Raw genomic sequence first — 18,892 nt, 5'->3', positions numbered from 1 at the left:
CAGCAGCACCTCTCAGAGATGAACGGGAACCTAGGCAACTGGCCTCAGGCAGCTGCATGAGAGGTCCTGCAATACCAGAGTGAAAGACACGCTGAAATATGGTCACAAAATACGTGATGTATATTAAGTGTTTATATAAATGACACAACAGTTACAATGCTATAAGGTAATCATAGGATTTATCAAAACGATTGGGTCTTGGCCCATTAAAATCAACAGGGTCTCACACTGGGAACCAAGACTAAAGTTGTCAGAGGAGAGCTTTCTCTGAACCCTGTTAGTGAACCTCTGGGGGTCTGTATACCTCTCGGCTGGGCGTGGCGTGATGTCAGGATATGAGGCTCTCAGGGAACAGCCGCCTGACCCATCTGGGGTAGGCCCTGGAAAATGTCCCCCACCCCCGCCTCTGCTCCCACCCCCAACTCCCCAGTTGTTTCACTAACAGCGTCCTTGGGTTGTGGAGTGTCCACGTGCAGCAGCTCTACGCTGGGTACTTCCAGGTGGGCTCTTGCCTGCTATGGCTCTGCTTCTCAGACTCTGATTGCACCAGCCGGCAGCAGGGAGCAGCTGGTCTGTGAAGAGCTGGGGCTCCCGGGGGAGCCCGCCTAAGGGACCCGTTTCACAAACAAGATGCCAGCCCTGCATTGCCAGGGCAGCTACCAGCCCAGCCGGGCCGGCTGTCCCTGCCCTGCTCAGCTTGTATATTCCCCTCCAGACTTCAGCAGCTTTACCAGCCAAGCCCCTGAGGGAGGTTTCCAGGGCTAAGGAGACCCCTCAGGGAAATCAATTCCAAAACCAAGGGAGCCAGAATTAATAGAGCAGGCCTGAGGCTCTTCAAGAACAGTGCCTCTCTAGCCCTAGCCCGCCGGCGGATTGCATCCCAGGCCCTCCTTTGCCAAGCCGGCCCATCTGGGGCCTCTGGCTTCAGCCCTCCCCCTGTCCTTGTTGGCTCTCCACTATCTCCCCTCTCACCCAATCTGCCCTATCCTTCTGGCCTCCCTCATGCCTGGGACTCAGCCCAGAATTAGGCTGCCAGATGTCCACAGGTTCAGGGGACCCAGCCCAGCTCCGGAGCCACGGGTCCAAAGCAGCACAGCCCAGAAACTCAGATTGAAATTCAAGTGCCCAAGCATTCAGCTGGTGGCTGGTAGCTCTTCACTCTGGGGCTTATTCTTTTTTCCAGAAGCCACTGGAAGAAGCGTGTGTGTGTGTATGTGTATGTGTGTGTGTGTGTGTGTGAGAGAGAGAGAGAGAGAGAAGCCAGGACAAATGCAGATATGGACAGACATTGTCCCTGGGACAAACAGAAGGAGACCAGGACCTCTGTCAGCTGTAGCTGAATCTCCTTCCCCCTCCCTCCTTTCTAAGATGGGGTTGATAACTGCTTACCTGGCAGGATCGTAAAGAACAGATGATGTGGGAAGCAGAAAGCTCTTTGTGAATGGTGTGCACCATGCAAAGCAGGATTAATACTGGGGCAGAGCCTGGGGAAGCCAATTTCTTACCCCAAAGTGTAGGATTTGACTGTCCCAGAGGGTACTCCAGATGGAGGTTAGAGGACTGTTTGCCTTCGATAAATCTGAACTCCAGATAGACCGACAAGTGGCCTGGCTTCCTGGATGCCTTCTGGTGCAGCTTAATGAGGAAATTCGGAAGGTGCGAACCTTCCCTGCTTTGACCTCTCTAATCTACGGACCGCGAGTGCTACACAGACTGGTGCACTAGAAGCAACTGGATGCAACATCTTGAGTGTGCTGGAGGGCTGGTTAGAACACAGGCTTCTGCGCCCCATCCCCAGAGACTCAGATTCTGTAGGTCCTGGGTCAGTCCTTAGAATCTGCATTTCTAAGAAGCCCCCAAGTGACGTTCATGTGTCTGGCCTAGACCAAAATTTGAAAACCACTGAGCCAGTGCGTCTCAGATTTTAGCACATTGATGAATCACCAAGACAGTGTGATCAACGGATTGTTGGGCACCATCCCCCAGAGAAAGAGATTCAGTAGGTCCAAGGTGGGCCTGGGATTCTGCATTCCTAACAAGCACCCAGGTAGTTCCAATGCTACTGGTCCACAGACTGCACTTTGAACAGCATGCCCTTATGCTCCAATCCTACTGAATTAGAATCTCCACTTTAATAAGATCCCTGGGTACTTTTTATGTACCCAAAAGTTTGAGACATGCTGCTCTGAAGCAGTTCTGAGCCTTGACTGTTCTGAGCTTTAGAATCACCTGCAGAGCTTTGAAAACACCCCCTTCCCCCCATCCATTAAATCAGAAATTCTGGGGATGGGGCCAAGGCAACAATGTTGTTTTCAAATATTCCCAGGTGATCCTAATACACAGCCTCAACTGAGAACGGGTATTCTTTTTTCTTTCTTTCTTTCTTTTTTTTTTTTTTTTTTTTTTTTTTGAGATGGTGTCTTGCTCTGTCGCCCAGGCTGGAGTGCAGTGGCACGATCTCGGCTCACTGCAAGCTCCACCTCCCAGGTTCACGCCATTCTCCTGCCTCAGCCTCCCAAGTAGCTGGGACTACGGGCGCCCGCTACCACGCCCGGCTAATTTTTTGTATTTTTAGTAGAGATGGGGTTTCACTGTGTTAGCCAGGATGGTCTCAATCTCCTGACCTTGTGATCCACCCGCCTCGGCCTCCCAAAGTGCTGGGATTACAGGCCTGAGCCACTGCGCCTGGCTTTTTTTTTTTTTTTTTCTTTTTTTTTTTTTTTTTTTTTTTGAGAGAGAGAGTCTCGCTTTGTCACCCAGGCTGGAGTACAGTGGCACAATCTAACCTCACTGCAACCTCCACCTCCTGGGTTCAAGCAATTCTCATGCCTCAGCATCCCAAATAGCTGGGACTACAAGCACACACCACCACACCCAGCTGATTTTTGTATTTTTAGTAGAGATGGGGTTTCGCCATGTTGGCCAGGCTGGTCTTGAACTCCTGGCCTTAAGCTATCCACCCACCTCAGCCTCCCAAAGTGCTGGGATTACAGGCGTGAGCCACCACACCTAGCTTGAGAACCAGTATTCTAAGGAAAGCAGTGGTGCTGGAACTCTTCAGGCTAACAGGTTTTCATCTATAAATTGATTTAGAGGAACTTAAGAGGAGGGAGTATAAATGGAAGGAAGTATTTGTTCCTTCCATTTATGTGAGATTTTACATCTTCCAGAGTGCTTCCACAACATTACCTTGTACAGCTCTCACCATGACTCTGTAAAGTAGAGAGGGCATAAATAGTTATGCCCATTTTAGAGATAAAGAAACTGAGGCTCAGAGAGATTCACTTGCCCAATATCACATGGACAGTCATAGAGCAGGCGGTAGAATTATTAACATTATACCTCTTACTCAGGTACCTCTTACCTGTTCAACTCCCAGAAAATCTGAATGTACAAGGCTCAGGGAGAACAAGGTCTCCCTGAGGTCTCTTTTCACTGAGGGGTGAAGCCTCCTCTAGGCATGGCTTCCCAAGTGCCTGTGGTCAGATGAAAGATAAAGAAGTATTGTCTCACTTTAAATTGGGGGAAACTGAGGCACAGTGGTGGTGAAGAATGGTAGCAAGAGTAGAATAAGGAAGGATGCAGGGTCTCTGGCTCTCACTTCGGTTCTGCTCCCTCATGTTCACAGGATGTGGTTTGATAAGAGGTTAGAAGTGATGGTTGCCATGGTAACCACGTCTTTATCGATGCCCATCAGCATGAGCCTTGCTTGGTGACCAGTCACCCCACCCGCTGCAAGAGGGTCATAGAAACAGCAGACCATTCACTCAGTGCCGATGTCATCCTAGAAGGGTGTGCACCAGCCCCTCCTCTACCCCAGCCTCCAGTGATAAGGGCCTCCTGGAGATGGATGGGGAGTCGCTTTGAGGGAAGCCAGAGCAGCGAAGGCCATTTTCCATCCACAATTGAGGGCTGGGTGTGAAGTGTCCTTTCTGGGCCCTGCAGCACCACCTGCCGATCTCTCCTCTGTTCCTCACTGTCTGCCATCAGCTGCCTGTCTGCCTGCCTCTCCCGGGCTGACCATTGATGCTCTTGGGAAATGGGCCCACATCTAAAACTTGGTGATAGCTCCCTGAGCACCAGGTACAAAGTGGAACAGTGGCTCAGTTCAAAAACATCAAGGCTCATTGCATTGAACCACATTTCTGCCTTTTGTTGAGGTGCCCAGAGGGAGGTAGTGGAATTCCTAGTGTGGGGAGGGGGGTTCCTCTTGCCCTGGGAACCTCCTGCTGCCTGTGCTGCTCAAGCTGAATTCAGGGAGGCGGCTTCTCTCCACAGGGCTGTCCTTCTAGCTTCTGGACCCCTTTCCCTGCCTCCAGTTTTCCTCCTTCCTTTCTCTGCCCCCTTCCCAGAGGCTTAGGCTTCTCGGGAGGTCTTCCCTGCTCATCCTTTCCAAGAATCCCTGGAAGTCGATCTCTACTCTATGACACCATCATTCCTTCATTGCTCTTGACACTGGAAACACCATGTTTAAATTCATTTCTTTGCTTATTGTCTGTCCCCTGCCCCACAGCATAAGCCCCACCATGGCAGGACCTAGCTGTTCTTTGCGCCTCCAGTGCCTGCACAATGCAGATGCTCAACAAAGGTTCCTCCAATGGACCAAGCACAGTGGCTCACGCCTGTAATCCCAGCACTTTGGGAGGCCAAGACAGGTGGAGGAGTTAAAGACCAGCCTGGGCAACATGGCAAAACCCTGTCTCTACCAAAAACAAACAAACAAAAAATTATTCAGGCATGTGCCTGTCGTCCAAGCTTCTTGGGAGGCTGAGGTGGGAGGACAGCTTGAACCCAGGACATTAGGCTGCAGTGAGCTGTGATCCAGCCACTGCACTCCAACCTGAGTGACAGAGCAGACCCTGTCTAAAAAAATAAAACTAAATAAAAATTAAAAAATTCCTCACATGAATGAATGAATGAGTGAATTAAACCTGGATCAGGAATTAGGACACTTCCGTTCTGGTCCTCCCTGGCTGTGTGGTCCTGAGCAAGTTGCTTGCCTTCTCTGTCCTGTGCCTCAGTATCTTCTGTCACCAGAAGAGGATTCTACTCTGCCATGCCCGTGTGTCTGGAAAGATTATGTGTGGGTTCATTTCCCCCACAGCAACCCACACAGGCCTTACCCATAGTGAGGGCTCAAATTATCTGCTGGAGCAAAGAAAGAGGGCAAAAGCACTTTGAAAAGTTAAAGACATTCCACTGACCTTCAGAACTTTCCTGCTGGGTGAGGCACTGGCTGATTGTCTGAGTTTCTTGAGGTTGTTAAACTTCCTTCAAATCTTTCTAGAAAAAAAGATGGAGTAAAAATAAATACGTATTCTTTCTAAGTTCCAGAAAAACTCCAAGGAAAAGGTGGCCCCTAGAGATCTGTACTTTATTTCTTTGGGTTCAGAGCGTTCAGTGGGGTGGGGCTCCGTGCTAGCCTTGCCTGCTCTAGCCTCCCTCTGCACCCCTAAAGCTTTCCAACCTGAAGAAAGCAGCCCAGGGCCAAGGCGTTTGCAGCACGGGCGGGAGGCACAAACAGCGGCCACAACGGCAGTGTCCGCCGACATGCTTGAGGCTCACTGCAGGCCAGCGCTGCAAGTGTATTATTAGCCTCTTTAATCTTCAAGGCAGCTGCACGAGGAGAGTGCTATCATTGTCCCCATTTCATAGGAGAAGAAACTGAGGTTCACAGAGGTGGTGTCCTCTAATCTGGGTACGACAGAGGGAGGAGAAGAACCAGGTGTCGGTGCCTCAGCAAGAAAGGCCAGTCACTCTGCCACCCCCCTAAATGGTAGGTGAAGGGGCCAGAGAAGAAGTGGCAGAACATGAAGGACCTGGTGCAAAACAGGGCTCCACAGAGGGATGACAGACCCTGTTCAGAGCTAAGTGGAGGCAGCTCTTGGAAACATACCATGCTGCTCTGCAGGCTTCCCCTACCCAGTTCCTTTCAGCCACCTCCTGATACACGCATGAAACAAACATATACTCGCTCCTGTGTCTGCCCAGCCCTGGCTCCTGTGGCCTCTGCTTCACTGAACCATGACACACACTCGTGGTGCCAGCTCTGAGCCCCCACCTCCTGCCCTAGCCTCAGGCTTCTGGAAGCTGCAGATGCACCCAGGGCTGAGCTCAGCTTTCCACCTCCCCATCTGACTCTACAAAGCCTCCGAGGAGAAGAATGTGACTTTGCCTTCTCAGTTGAGAAGAAATTGCACCTCAGCGATAGGAGAATAGCCAGATCACTGCAGGGAGTAACCAGGAAGAGAAAAATTATTCATTCTTCCAACTCAGAGCATCATCAACTAGACGAATGTCTTTTGGCCTAGAAAGCCCATCTCCCTCTCCCTCACTCCCCTACTTTAGCCAGCCTCACAGGAAACACACTCTTCTGAAATTCCAGTTCTCCTAAGAAGCTTTACAAACATCCTAGAAGGAAGATAACCACCCCATCCTAGGATAAAAGGGAACTCAAGTCTCACTCTGCGAGCCCATTGCAATCATGTATTTTCCCTGCAGACAAAAATACATAATTTATCTCATGTGATTCTTGCCATACAATATTTATTGTGGCATATTCTTCACTCGAGAGTGCCTCTAAGTTTATTCAGAATTTAAATTCTCAGGGGGCCCTAGGAGGCTGGGAAAAGCCTCCCCCCACAACCCCTCACAGAGGCCAGGGTAAATGCTCCTTTATTTTCTCTGTTGCGTTTGTAATTCCATTTGCCCTTGGTGAAAGCTACCACCTCCCTTCCCATTCGAGTTGAATCTCCTCTACAGGAATCTTGCTCAATGGCTTTAGATCAAATTTGGAACTTGACGTTAGGTCAGTGGTTTTCAAACTTTTCTGCATAGGCAATAACCTGGGAGTGTAAAAAAAAATCATGGTGCTTAGTTCACACCCCAAACAAATTGCATCAGAAAGTCTAGAGGTGGGGGCCAGATATCCATATTTTTTTTAAGATCTCTGGGTGTCAGGTACCTGTAGTCCCAGCTACTTGGGAGGCTGAGGCAGGAGGATCACTTGATCCCAGGAGTTTGGGGCTATAGTGTGCTATGATCATGCTTATGAATAGCACTGAACTCTAGCCTGGCCAACACAGCAAGACCCTGTCTCAAAAAAAGGAAAAATCCCCAGGAGATTCTTTGCCACAGCAAAGTCTAGGAGGCACAGCCTGAGCCCTGCCTGATTTCCCACCCACAAATGCCTCCTTCCCCATCACAGCACTGACCAGTGACCTTGACCATGCATTCAGCTCAGTCCTGGTCTCTAGACAATCCAGGCTCAAGGTGAGAGACCCTAAAGGACCTGTCACTACTTATGTGATCTCACAAGTCAGGCTGTGACCTCGGGACCTGGTTCTGATCACTGCACTTTTCCCACAGATTCATTCCCACCTTAGGCATGGGTTCTGGTAATGGAACTCAGTAACAACATTTCTGCTGCACTCATAATGACTAGAGGATGGGCTTTTCATACAAAATCCTGTTTAATTATAATAACCCACTTTGCAGATGAGATGGGTTCAATAACTGTCTCAAAGTCACACTGTTGGTAAGCACAGCAGAACCAGGCTTTAAATCTGCATCCACAGGCCTCAGAGCCTCCTTTCTTCATTACCAGGTGGGATGTCTCTCCTACCCTTGATCCCTGTGACCAAGTCTGAGGTAGGGCGGGGGATGGGAGGTGACAACCCATAGGACAGATGCCCTGTGGTTCTCTCTTTTCTGGGCCCTTCTGTTTTTGTTTCCTAGGACTGTCATAGCAAGGCACTACAAACTGGGTGACTTAACACAACAGAAATGTATTCTCTCACATTTCCGGAGGCTAGAAGTGTGAAATCAATGTGTCGGCAGGCTCTGCTAGAGCTCTGAGGGCGAATCTGCTCCCTGCCTCCCTCCTGGCATCTAGTGGTTGCTGGAAGCCCACAGCGTTCCTTGGCTTGTACACACATCACACTTCACATGGTCTTCTTCCTGGGTCTTCTTCTTCACCTCCGTCTTCACATGGTCTTCTTCCTGGGTCTCTGTGTCTCCACGAGGCCTTCTTATAAGGACACCAACCACTGGATTTAGGGCCCACCCCAATCCAGTATGACTCATCTTAACTAATGACATCTGCAATGACCCTGTTTCCAAATAAGGTCCCTTTCTGGGGGAGCACTCCAACCCGCTACACCCTCTGAACTCCAGGGACCCGTTCTGCCTCTGATCAGGGCCTGCCACTTGCTGATGACCTGTCACACCTCTGCCACCTCATGCTTGCCCAGACATTAAGGACAGATTCGGAAGCTGCCAGCTTCTGCTCTCCTCTGTCCTCTCGGACCCTGTGCTAGTTCCTCCCAGTATTTTCTAGCTGCTGAATGTGTTGTTCATCTTGGATCTCTAGGTGCAAATGCCCTGAGGGCTGGACCCACACCCCTAGCTCCACTGGCCTAGACACCTGCCTGTTGGCCAGCTGGGAGAAGACATTCTCCACGAAGCCCCCAACATGCCCACCCCATACCCCCCTTACTATTTAGTGCTGAGATTGATTTTTCTCTCTCTCTTTACAGGAAATGGGTATATTGAAGGTAAAGAGCTAGAAAACTTTTTCCAAGAGCTGGAGAAGGCAAGAAAAGGCTCTGGCATGGTAAGCCCAGCCCCATCTCTCATTGTTTGAGATTTTCCTGACCTATGCCTTTGAGCATGCCGTGTCCCAGTTATGTATGCCATAAGCAGGCCTCATATCGCCGGTCTTGGCACAGCATTTTATTTGTAAGGATGAAAAATAGACTATCGCCTAAGAGTACCCCATCTCAATATCCTTGGGTGTCTGGGATTGAGGGGTATTCATGAATGGACACCAGGGGTTGATGAACCCTCCTGCAAAGCTGTAAAGCTTTGTCTGTGTATGCGTATATTAATATATATGTAGTATTTTTCCCCTAGGGACAGAGTCCGTAGCTTCCCTAAGGTGCTTAGGGGTCATGATTCCAGACTGGATGCCCAGGAGGTTTCAAGTGCCCTGATTCTAGACCAGAGTTTCTCAGCCTCAGCACTGTTGGCATTTGAGGCTGAATAATTTGTTGTGGGGGCTGCCCTGTGCATTGCAGGAGTTTAGCAGCATCCCTGGATCTACCCATGAGATGCCACTATCATCCTCCTTCAAGCTGTGACAATCGAAAATGTCTCCAATCATTGCCAAATGTCCCCTTGGTGGGAGATTGGGGGCAAAATCATCCTCAGAAGAGAACCACTGTTCTAGACCAACACAGGCTAGAATCCCCAGCAAGGAACTAGAGGAAAATTGAGGATTGCTCTCAGCCAGTATCTGAACCAGACGGCACTGGCTGGCCTCATTCATGGTGGTGTCATGACCTTCTGAGCGTGCCCAAAGTGACTTCAGATCACATCCCAGCCCCTTAGTGACAGGAATGTTGCTTTCCCTGGTGCCAACATGGCACTACTGAGTTTGCTAAAGCCTTTTGGGGGAGGTATTTGAAATACTGCAAAGCTCAGGTGATTGGAACTAGTCTGCTGTGATTCCCATGTCTGGTTCTGGAGTACATGGAGTCAGCCCCACACCCTCCCATCAGCTCCCTTGGGTCCTCTGGAGGTGTCTCTACTCTCCCCTGCTGCGTGTCTGTTGGCCAATCCACTGTTTATTTGCAGCTCTTCAGGGAGCAGTTTGGGAGATGAGTCACAAATCCGCTGGTGAGCTCCTGGTTCAAAGCTCGGCAGAGCGCCCCAATGAGAAGGAGGTCAAAGTGATGGGCTTAAAGGGTTGGAGGCAATTCATGGGTTTGTTTATCAACGGTTCTCCCATCAACTCCTAGGATAATGAAGCCTGGATCACAGAAAGCACGGGCTTCAGAACTGACTCTGGGATCATGGGCTAGTCGGAGAAATGTGTTTTTATGAAGTGCTTTGCATCTAAAATCCTTCTCTTAGTCATTCCCTTCCTCAGATGTCATCTGGGTAATTTTCAAGTCTGTCCACAATCCCAACTGATGTCATCCAGGACTGGTTCTCAGAGCAGCTGTTATATGGTAGAAAGAATATTGGCCTTGGAAGCAAAAGCCATGAGTTCAAATTCTGTCTATACTTACTGGGTGCCCTCTCGAGAAGTCATCTCGGCCTCCATTAGTGTGTCAAATGGAAGGGCTACTAACTTCACAGGAGCTACTGTAAAACTTAAATAAGATGGCCACATTTGTGACAAGTGCCTGGGATCAGACTATGTGCCTTTGTAAATATAAATAAATACTGATAAACAAATAAATATTAACAAATTGATACTAATTCCAAAAGTAAAAAGCAATCAGAGGGATTCAGGAAATTCTCAGAAGTGGTAGGATTTCCCTTGGCCCAATCCTGGGGAGCACACAATTCATGTGGAAGTCATCAACTGAGTGAGGCAGAAACATCAGCCATGCAAGGTGGGCTCATCATTGATTAGGGAGAAGGAACAGCTCCTTAATGCAAATAATTAGTCAGCACTATCTCAAATTAAGGGAAGGTTCGAGAGCTTCAAGTCTATATTTAAGATAGGCAGCTGTGGGCTTGAAGGAATGTTTTAAGTTCTTTGCTTTCTAGTAGTCAGAATAATTGGGTGGACTGTTTAAATTACCCTTCGGCTACATGATGACCTCCTCCTCATGTTCCTCCTGGCATGAAAATCAAGAGTGAAAATATTGTGGAATTGCCAGTTAGTCTTTAAAGAAGAAAAAGAGCAATCCATCTTGCTGTAATGAAGTGCTTAGAACCTATTAGGGGGCACTGGATTAAGTTCAGTTTGATTACAACCTGCTTCAGTAAAATGTTGAGGCCTTAGTTCTCACATCTGAGTGATGGGAACAAGTCCAAACCCTTCCTATAGAGTTGTAGCTTAATTCATCTCAAAGGCAGCAGGGCATGTTTGATTACATGGTATGGAGCATGGCCATGTGTCCTTTGAAATTTATATGACTGAGCCTTGAAGAAGAGATGACTTGATTTGGAGGGGACATGAAAAGGAAAACAACACAGCTTTGATCAATCAGAGCATCAGCACAACTTGGTTCTACACCCACTTACCCAGGATGCAAATAATTTCCAAGCTTCCTGCTCTGAGATCATGGTTCACATGAGATACAGCAGCAAAAATCAGCCCCCTTTGTCTTTCCACAGATGTCAAAGAGTGACAACTTTGGAGAAAAGATGAAGGAGTTCATGCAGAAGTATGATAAAAACTCAGATGGGAAAATCGAGATGGCAGAGGTGAGCCCTGCCTCGCTGGTTAAGAGCTGTGTGGGAGGGGCCCTGGGTCCCTGTGCCTCTCCCAGGCATGAGCATCCTGCTGAGGACTGGAGTGAGGTGGGGGCCTCAAAGCTCCTGCACCCCCAGCACTTGGGCTGACCAAAGAGAACAGCAGGGACTTTTCTTGTGTGTCACCCAAGGAAGGAGGAAGCAACAAACAATGACCAAAGATAGTGGTGGAGACCTTAAATGCCCACAGGAGCCAACAGGTATTGTAACCAAGTGGCAAGCCCAGCTGAAGACATTAGCGAGGCTGAAGACGGTGAACAGGAGACTCCATGCCCCACCTAAAGGCATCCAAAGGCATAATTTTTTAAAGTTAGATACATAATTTACACACATATAATAATATAATATATATATTTATAATTCACATCAGTAATTTACATATATAAACATACATAATTTGCATATAACATAATTTACACATATCCATATATACATATATACATTCATATATGCACACGTATATATGCATACACACATACACCCACACATACTCATATACAGGTGCATGTCAAACACCTCTGGTAATCAGTGACCACAGTCAAGGGCTCAAGAGTGCTGGCCGGACTCCGTGGCCCAAGTCTGTAATCCCAGCACTTTGGGAGGCCGAGGTGGAGGACCCTTGAGGACAGGAGTTTGAGACCAGCCTGGGCAATATAACAAGACCCCATCTTTACAAACCATATAAATAAATAAATAAGAATGATGATGGTGGCACAGGCACTAGGGCACAGCTCCCCCCAGGGTATATTGTTGGGATGCTGCCTTAGGTTGGGTGCCTGAGACAGAGATTTGAGTGGAAGTGGCTTGCTGAGGCAGAACTCTCCAGAGAAGGGCAGCAGGAAAAGGCAGGGGATAGTGCTGTGCAAGGATGCGGTCTCAACTGGAGCCTCGCCTTGGCTAGGCTTATAGGGACTCTGGAGTGTGGACTGTGCCACAGAGTGGGTCTCACCTTGAGGCAAGGGGGCTGGTCTGTTGTACCCCTGTGTCTCAGTCATTGGGTGCAGGCTGCCCCTCTTTGGGCAAGGAGGGGACCTGTGGAACTTCCCCAGTGGGGCAGCTCTGGTCTGGCTGAGGGCAGTTCTCGTGCAGGGGCAGGGCTGAGCTGTTAGCAGTCTGACTTCATAGCAGCTAAGGGATGGCCAACAGCCTAGTTATAGAGGAGCAGGGAGAGGCACCAAGAATGGCCACTATAGATGCCCATGCTGATTCAAGGGGGCTTAAACCAAGGGTTGGCAGACTTTTTCTCTAAAAATACAGATTAAGGTAAGTGTGTTAGGGTTTGTGGGCCATCCAGTCTCTGCCACAGCCCTTCAGCTCTGCCACTGTAGCACAAAAGCAGCCATGGGTGGTATGTCAATGAGTGGGTGTGGCCACGTCTTATAAAACTTTACAAACAACTCCTGGGCCATACTTGGCCTGAGGGCCATAGCTTACCATGAGAGGCTTCTAACAGAAAGGCCAGGGGTAGGGTTGGTTCCAGGTGGAAGCCAGGGCTCCCGCTCTGCCTCCCTGCAGTTCTCTTGGTTCTGTTCTCTGCCCTCAAAATACCTTCATCCTCAGGCTGCTAGCAAGATGGCTGCCACAGTGCCAGGCATCACATCCACATACACCCACATGCAGCCACATACACCCACATACGCCCACATACATCCACATACAACCACATGCATCCACATTCAACCACACACACCCACATACATCCACATACATCCACATCCAATCACATGCACCCACATACATCCACATGCACCCACATACAACATGCGCCCACATACACCCACATACAACCACATGCAGCCACATACACCCACATACATTCACATACAACCACATGCACCCACATACAACCACATACATCCACATTCAACCACACCCACCCACATACAACCATATATATCTACATACAACCACATGCACCCACATACACCCACAAACATCCACATGCATCCACATACAACCACATGCACCCAAATACAACCACATCCAACTACATACATCCACATACATCCATATACAACCACTGTCCAGCTGCAGAAAGGGCCCCTCTTAAGTGCAAAGAAATGTTCCCAGAAGTACCCACAGCAGCCCTTCCCCGACATTTCATTGGTCAAAACTGGGTCACGTGCCTACCTGTAAGCCAATCACTGCCAAGGAGAATGGGAGGCTCACACTTCACCAACGTAGACTCATCAGGATTGGCCTGTGACACAAGCGTTCCAGGAGCAAAAAAGAGGGCAAGGGCGGTTGGGTGGGCAGCCAGCAGGGCTTACTGCAAGAGGGTACCTGCATTTTTCAAAAATCGAATTGTTGCAGTATCAATTTACATACAATAACTGCATCCATTTGAAGTGTAAAATTCCTTGAGTTTAGATTTTAGGCCATGAAATTGCCACCCCAGTGGAAATATAGCCTTTCTATTACCCCCTCCAAAAGGTTCCTCTAGCCTGGTGCAGGCCCTCTTACCCCAGGCAACCACCCATCTACTTAGATTAGTTTGCATTTTTCAGAATTTTACATACATGGAATCATCTATTAAGTATTCTTTTGAGTCTGGGTGCTTGCATTTTAAAGTAGCACCACTTTTTCCCCCTCCAATTGCTCATCCCTTAAGGTTGGGGCGACTCAAAAGCACTTCTCTGAACATCCTTCTTTCCCTTTGAAGGACTGCCAGCACCCGTTCTCAAGGAAGGAAGAAAATGCAATTCCCACACTGCCTCACCACTGGCCCTTTCCATCCTTCTTAGGGGAAAATCTGCTCTGCTCCCTGGCAAGTCCCTCCGTAACGTTGGTGTCGCTCTCTGTATCTTCACAGCTGGCGCAGATCCTGCCAACCGAAGAGAACTTCCTTCTGTGCTTCAGGCAGCACGTGGGCTCCAGCGCCGAGTTTATGGAGGTGAGGCCAAGGCACCACCTTCTTTCTAAGCATTGGGACCTGCCTTCCTCCTGTGTTCAGAGCCAGGCCCACCCTCCTGCCTGGTAATGGTCCCTGGGAGATGCTAAACCCCTTAGAGCTCTGCTACTCAAAGTGTGGTCCATGGACCGGCAGCATCAGTATCACCTGGGTGCCTGTTAGAAAAGAGAAAGGGGCCAGGAGTGGTGGCTCACGCCTGTAATCCCAGCACTTTGGGAGGCCAAGGCAGGCGGATCACCTGAGGTCACGGGTTCGAGACCAGCCTGGGCAAAATAGCAAAACCCCATCTCTACCAAAATACAAAAAAGTTAGCCCGGCGTGGTGGCAGGCACCTGTAATCCCAGCTATTCGGGAAGCTGAGGCAGGAGAATCACTTGAACCCGAGAGGCAGAGGTTGCAGTGAACTGAGATAGCACCACTGCACTCTCAGCTTGGGTGACAGAGAGAGACTCCGTCTCAAAAAAAGAAAGAAAGAAAGGGAGAAAGGCCTGTAATCCCTACTCAAGGAGGCTAAGGCGGGAGGATCTTTTGAGACCAGGGTTTCAAGACCAGCCTGGGCAACATAGTGAGACCTTGTCTCTACAAAAATAAAAAGCTACCATAGTGAACAGGAATTTAAAAAAAAAAAAGAAGATAAAAAACTTAGTGGGATATGGTGGTGCACACCTGTAGTCCCAGCTTCTCAGGAAGGCTAAGGCAGGAAGATCAGGAGTTTGAGGCTGAAGATCACACCACTGCCCTCCAGGCTGGGCCACAGAGCAAGATCCTATCTCAAATTAAAAACAAAAACAAAAAAAAGGTAGACAGACTCCCTGATCCAGTGACTCAGAAGCTCCATTTTAACAAGATCCCCAGATGATGCGTATGCACATTAAAATGTAGGGAATAACATGAGAAGTAAGCTTGGGTCGAGTATGCTTGGGAAATACTGTGTACATGCATCTCTCATTTGGGGATTTGTTGTGGTCATTTGCGTATTACAGGCTCTGAGAAATCAAGCAATAAAGAAAACTGTGCCACTCAGTTTGGCTCCAGGATCTCATGCCACTCAATAATAATGTTGTGTCTCTCGAAGTCAGAGTTCCAAGAAGCAGGCTAGAGAAAGATGGACTTATGTACGATTCTATAGCTACAAAAGTCCAGTGAGGATTCCAGTTTTTGGTACCTTCCACATTTCATCTTTGACTATGATAAGGTTTCGGTTTTCCTTTTTAAAATTAGCATTCCCGGCTGGGTACTGTGCCCCACGCCTGTAATCCCAGCACTTTGGGAGGCCAAGGCAGGTGGATCACTTGAGGTCAGGAGTTTGAGGCCAGCCTGGGCAACATGGAAAAACCCCATCTTTACTACAAATGCAAAAATTAGCTGGGCATGGTGGTGCACGCCTGTAATCCCAGCTACTCAGGAGGCTGAGGCAGGAGAATCGTTTGAACCAGGAAGGCAGAGGTTGCAGTGAGCCAAGATCGCACCACTGCACTCCAGCCTGGGAGACAAAGACTCTGTCAAATAAATAAATAAATAAATAAATAAAATTAGCATTCCCCTCTTGGCAATATAATTTCCTTGAGATCTTCATGTAAAATATGATGTTCAAATTCATGTCTCTTGAGTAATATTCATCTGATAAATTGAACCATATGAAATTGCTGATATTTAATGATTTTTTACTTACAAAAAGTGGAAATTCTATGTGGTTCAACCAAATATATTACTAATCCTGATGTCCAGCAAACTACCAATTATTTCTTGCTCTCTTTCTGGGACTCCACACTCTAACCATTCAGCATATGCATCCCTCAGAGTGAAATTCAACCCGTACCCACCTCAAGAACTGCCTGCTCTGGTAAATAATAACTGGCCTACGACGTGACTCTCTTTGCCATTCATTGGGATTAAATCTATTTCCAGCCACCGGTAATTCCCTCTCCGTGATCCACTGCCTGTAACAACTGGAGAGCTGGCCCAGAAGCCTGTGTGGCAGCAAGCTCCCCTCCTGGGCAGTCAGTGAGAAAGAACCAGTTCTCAGGGTGGAAGAGTCATTTTTTAAGTGACAGCTTGCCTGAGCATCAGAGATGGATTTAATTTTGTGGTGCTTTAAAAGATTTTTCCCCAGTTTTTTCAAGATGGCAAGATTCCACAAGCTGATAATTGACATTCTGGCTTCTGTTCTTAGTCCTCTAGCCTGCCTGGGAGAAAAAAAGTTCTGCGTATCCTTATAACTTGTCAGGGTGTTGCTTTTGTATGAAGTTTTCCAACTATAGAAAAGGGAGCATCATGCCTGACTCCTTTCCTGATAGAGAGACAGCCAAAAACTGGCCTCTATTCCACCTCTGGTCTGGAAACAGGGATGGTGGCAGCTTGTAGGGGGGCAGGGATGCTTACAGAGGAGCTAAAAGCATCTCCCCGGACCCTTTTCTCTTTCTCTTTCTCAAAATCATTAGTGGCTTCTCTCTGTGCAGCAGACAGGATTTCTTTCTTTTCTTTCCTTCTTTCTCTTTCTTTCTTTCCTTCCTTCTTTCTTTTTTTTTTTTTTTTTTTTTTTGAGACGGAGTTTCGCTCTTGTTGCCCAGGCTGGAGTGCAATGGCACGATCTCAGCTCCCTGCAACCTCTGCCTCCCGGGTTCAAGCGATTCTCCTGCCTCAGCCTCCCGCGGAGCTGGGATTACAGGCATGCACCACCACTTCCGGCGAATTTTGTATTTTTAGTAGAGACGGGGTTTCTCCATGCTGGTCAGGCTGGTCTCAAACTCCCAACCTCAGGTGGTCTGCCCACCTTGGCCTCCCAAAGTGCTGGGATTACAGGCATGAGCCACCATGCCCAGCCTCAGGATTTCATATTCTTACATGTATTTGTCCTTCTAAGTCCCAGCATAACTGCAGAGGAGACATGCCCGCCAAGGTTTCTGGGACCCCACCCTCCCACAGTACCGTCCCACTGTCCCCTCCTGGGGTCTGTTCCATTTGTTCCATTTTTACCAGCCAGAAGCCTGAAATGGTCCCTCAGTAGCCCTGAAAGGCTTGTGCTCTCAGGTAGCTCCCATCCCAGCACTCAGTATAACTTCTAATTTTAGTGATGCCTCGGGATTTCTTTGAGATTTCACAAAGCCCAGGTCTCTTGAACTCTTTTCCTTGAATGAGAAGAGAAAGGATGCACTGATGATGATGAGCACAAGTGCTGGATGGGGAGAGGAGGCACGCGGGGGAGCCCAGAGCTGGCGTCCTGTCAGGGGGCATGGTCGGGAGTGGATCGGCTGGCAAGATGGCTTGGGAAAGCAGGCGCTGGTGCTTTGCTCTGTGCAGGGACTGGGGTTCCTTCAGATTATTGCCCTTTTAGGCAACTTGGAGGGGGTGTCTTCCTCTTCTCAGTAAAGACTCAACTTAGACAAACTAAACTGTAATGCACTAAGTGCCTGCGAGTTGTTGGTGAAGTCATATTTGGAAATCCTCACATATCTTTTAGTGCCTTTTCAAGGGCAGACTTTCTGGCCATGGGAAGGAGTATTTCAGAGTCTAAGGCATTTTTCTGCAGAGAAAAGACACTCTTGTAATCAAATACCATCGACCTGAGTTGCATGTAGTACAAATCTACCCTTTTCTTGGGATTTGCTCCTGTCTTGTAACTAAAAAAAAAAAAAAAATCAGGACCAAAATTTCTGAGCCCTGTCACCATGAAAATTACATAACCTTGTTTGCTGGTGTTTAAAAAGAGACATTTTCCGTAAAATATAACTAAACTCTAAATGTCCATAAACTCTAACAGTCCTGACAATAAAGGGGCACATGCGGTGGAGAAGTGGGGGAGGCAGGGGATAAGCTGTAGGAAAAGGATTAGTGGTTGCTGGCTCTCAGAAAATCAAGTGTTGCTGGTCTTCAGGTGTGCAGTTTGGAGCTGGGGGAGAAGGGAAGAAAAGTCAGGGGAACAAAACTTGAAAGAAAATCTAGGAGCCAGGCATGGTGGCTCATGCCTGTAATCCCAACACTATGGGAGGCTGAGGTAGGAGGATCACTTGAACTCAGGAGTTTGGAGATCAGTCTGGGCAACATAGTGAGACCCCATCTCTACAAAAAAATAAAAAATTAGCTGGGTGTGATGGTGCACACCTGTAGTCCCAGGCACTTGGGAGGTTAAGCTGGGAGGATCACTTGAGCTTGGGAGGGAGAGGCTACAGTAAGCTTTGGACGCCACTGCACCACAGCCTGGGTGACAGAGTGAGACTCTGTCTCAGAAAAGAAGAAAAAGGAGGAGGAGGAGGAGGAGGAGGAGGAGAGGGGAAGGGGGAGGGGGAGGAAGAAAGAAAAAGAGAAAGAAAGAGAGAGAAAGGAAGGAAGGGAAGAAAGAAAGAAAAAGGAAGGAAGGAAGGAAAGAAAGAGAAAAACAAATAAATCTTAGAAACATGTGGCACTAAATAGACCAAAGATATAGTGGAACATGGTTCTCCGGACATCTTTGCCCCAGATGTGGGCAGTCCCCTCCCCTGCACCACTGCCGCTCCTGTGGCTTTCCCTCTTCTCCACCGGATGACATGGTAAAAGGCAGGGAAGTCAGAGAGTTGTATACAGGACCATTGAATGAGTTACTTATTGCTGTATAATAAACTGCCCCTAAAACTTAGCAGCCTGAAGCAACAAACATTGATTACATCCCACTTTCTATGGTCAGGAATTTGGAAACAGCTTAGCTGTGGTTCTGGCTCAGGCGCTCATGAGATC

General features: G+C 48.3%; 1 protein-coding gene across 3 annotated transcripts in view; it reads left to right on the top strand.

Annotated features, from left to right (window-relative positions):
* Positions 1 to 18,892, top strand: part of CALB2 (calbindin 2) — a 32,961-nt gene that overhangs the window by 4,936 nt on the left and 9,133 nt on the right. For 2 of the 3 annotated variants that reach the window (XM_024233685.3, XM_063717741.1), the window contains exons 2-4: positions 8,538 to 8,614; positions 11,134 to 11,223; positions 14,084 to 14,164. In XM_024233685.3, coding sequence (XP_024089453.1) covers positions 8,538 to 8,614; positions 11,134 to 11,223; positions 14,084 to 14,164 — 248 coding nt within the window. The remainder of the gene's footprint in view (positions 1 to 8,537; positions 8,615 to 11,133; positions 11,224 to 14,083; positions 14,165 to 18,892) is intronic. The other variant, XM_024233686.3, reaches the window with a different exon arrangement.

Source organism: Pongo abelii, chromosome 18 (assembly GCF_028885655.2).
Source record: "Pongo abelii isolate AG06213 chromosome 18, NHGRI_mPonAbe1-v2.0_pri, whole genome shotgun sequence".
Lineage (NCBI taxonomy): Eukaryota > Metazoa > Chordata > Mammalia > Primates > Hominidae > Pongo > Pongo abelii.
The sequence above is the reverse complement of the archived record's forward strand: the minus strand, read 5'-3'. Positions and strand labels throughout refer to the sequence as shown.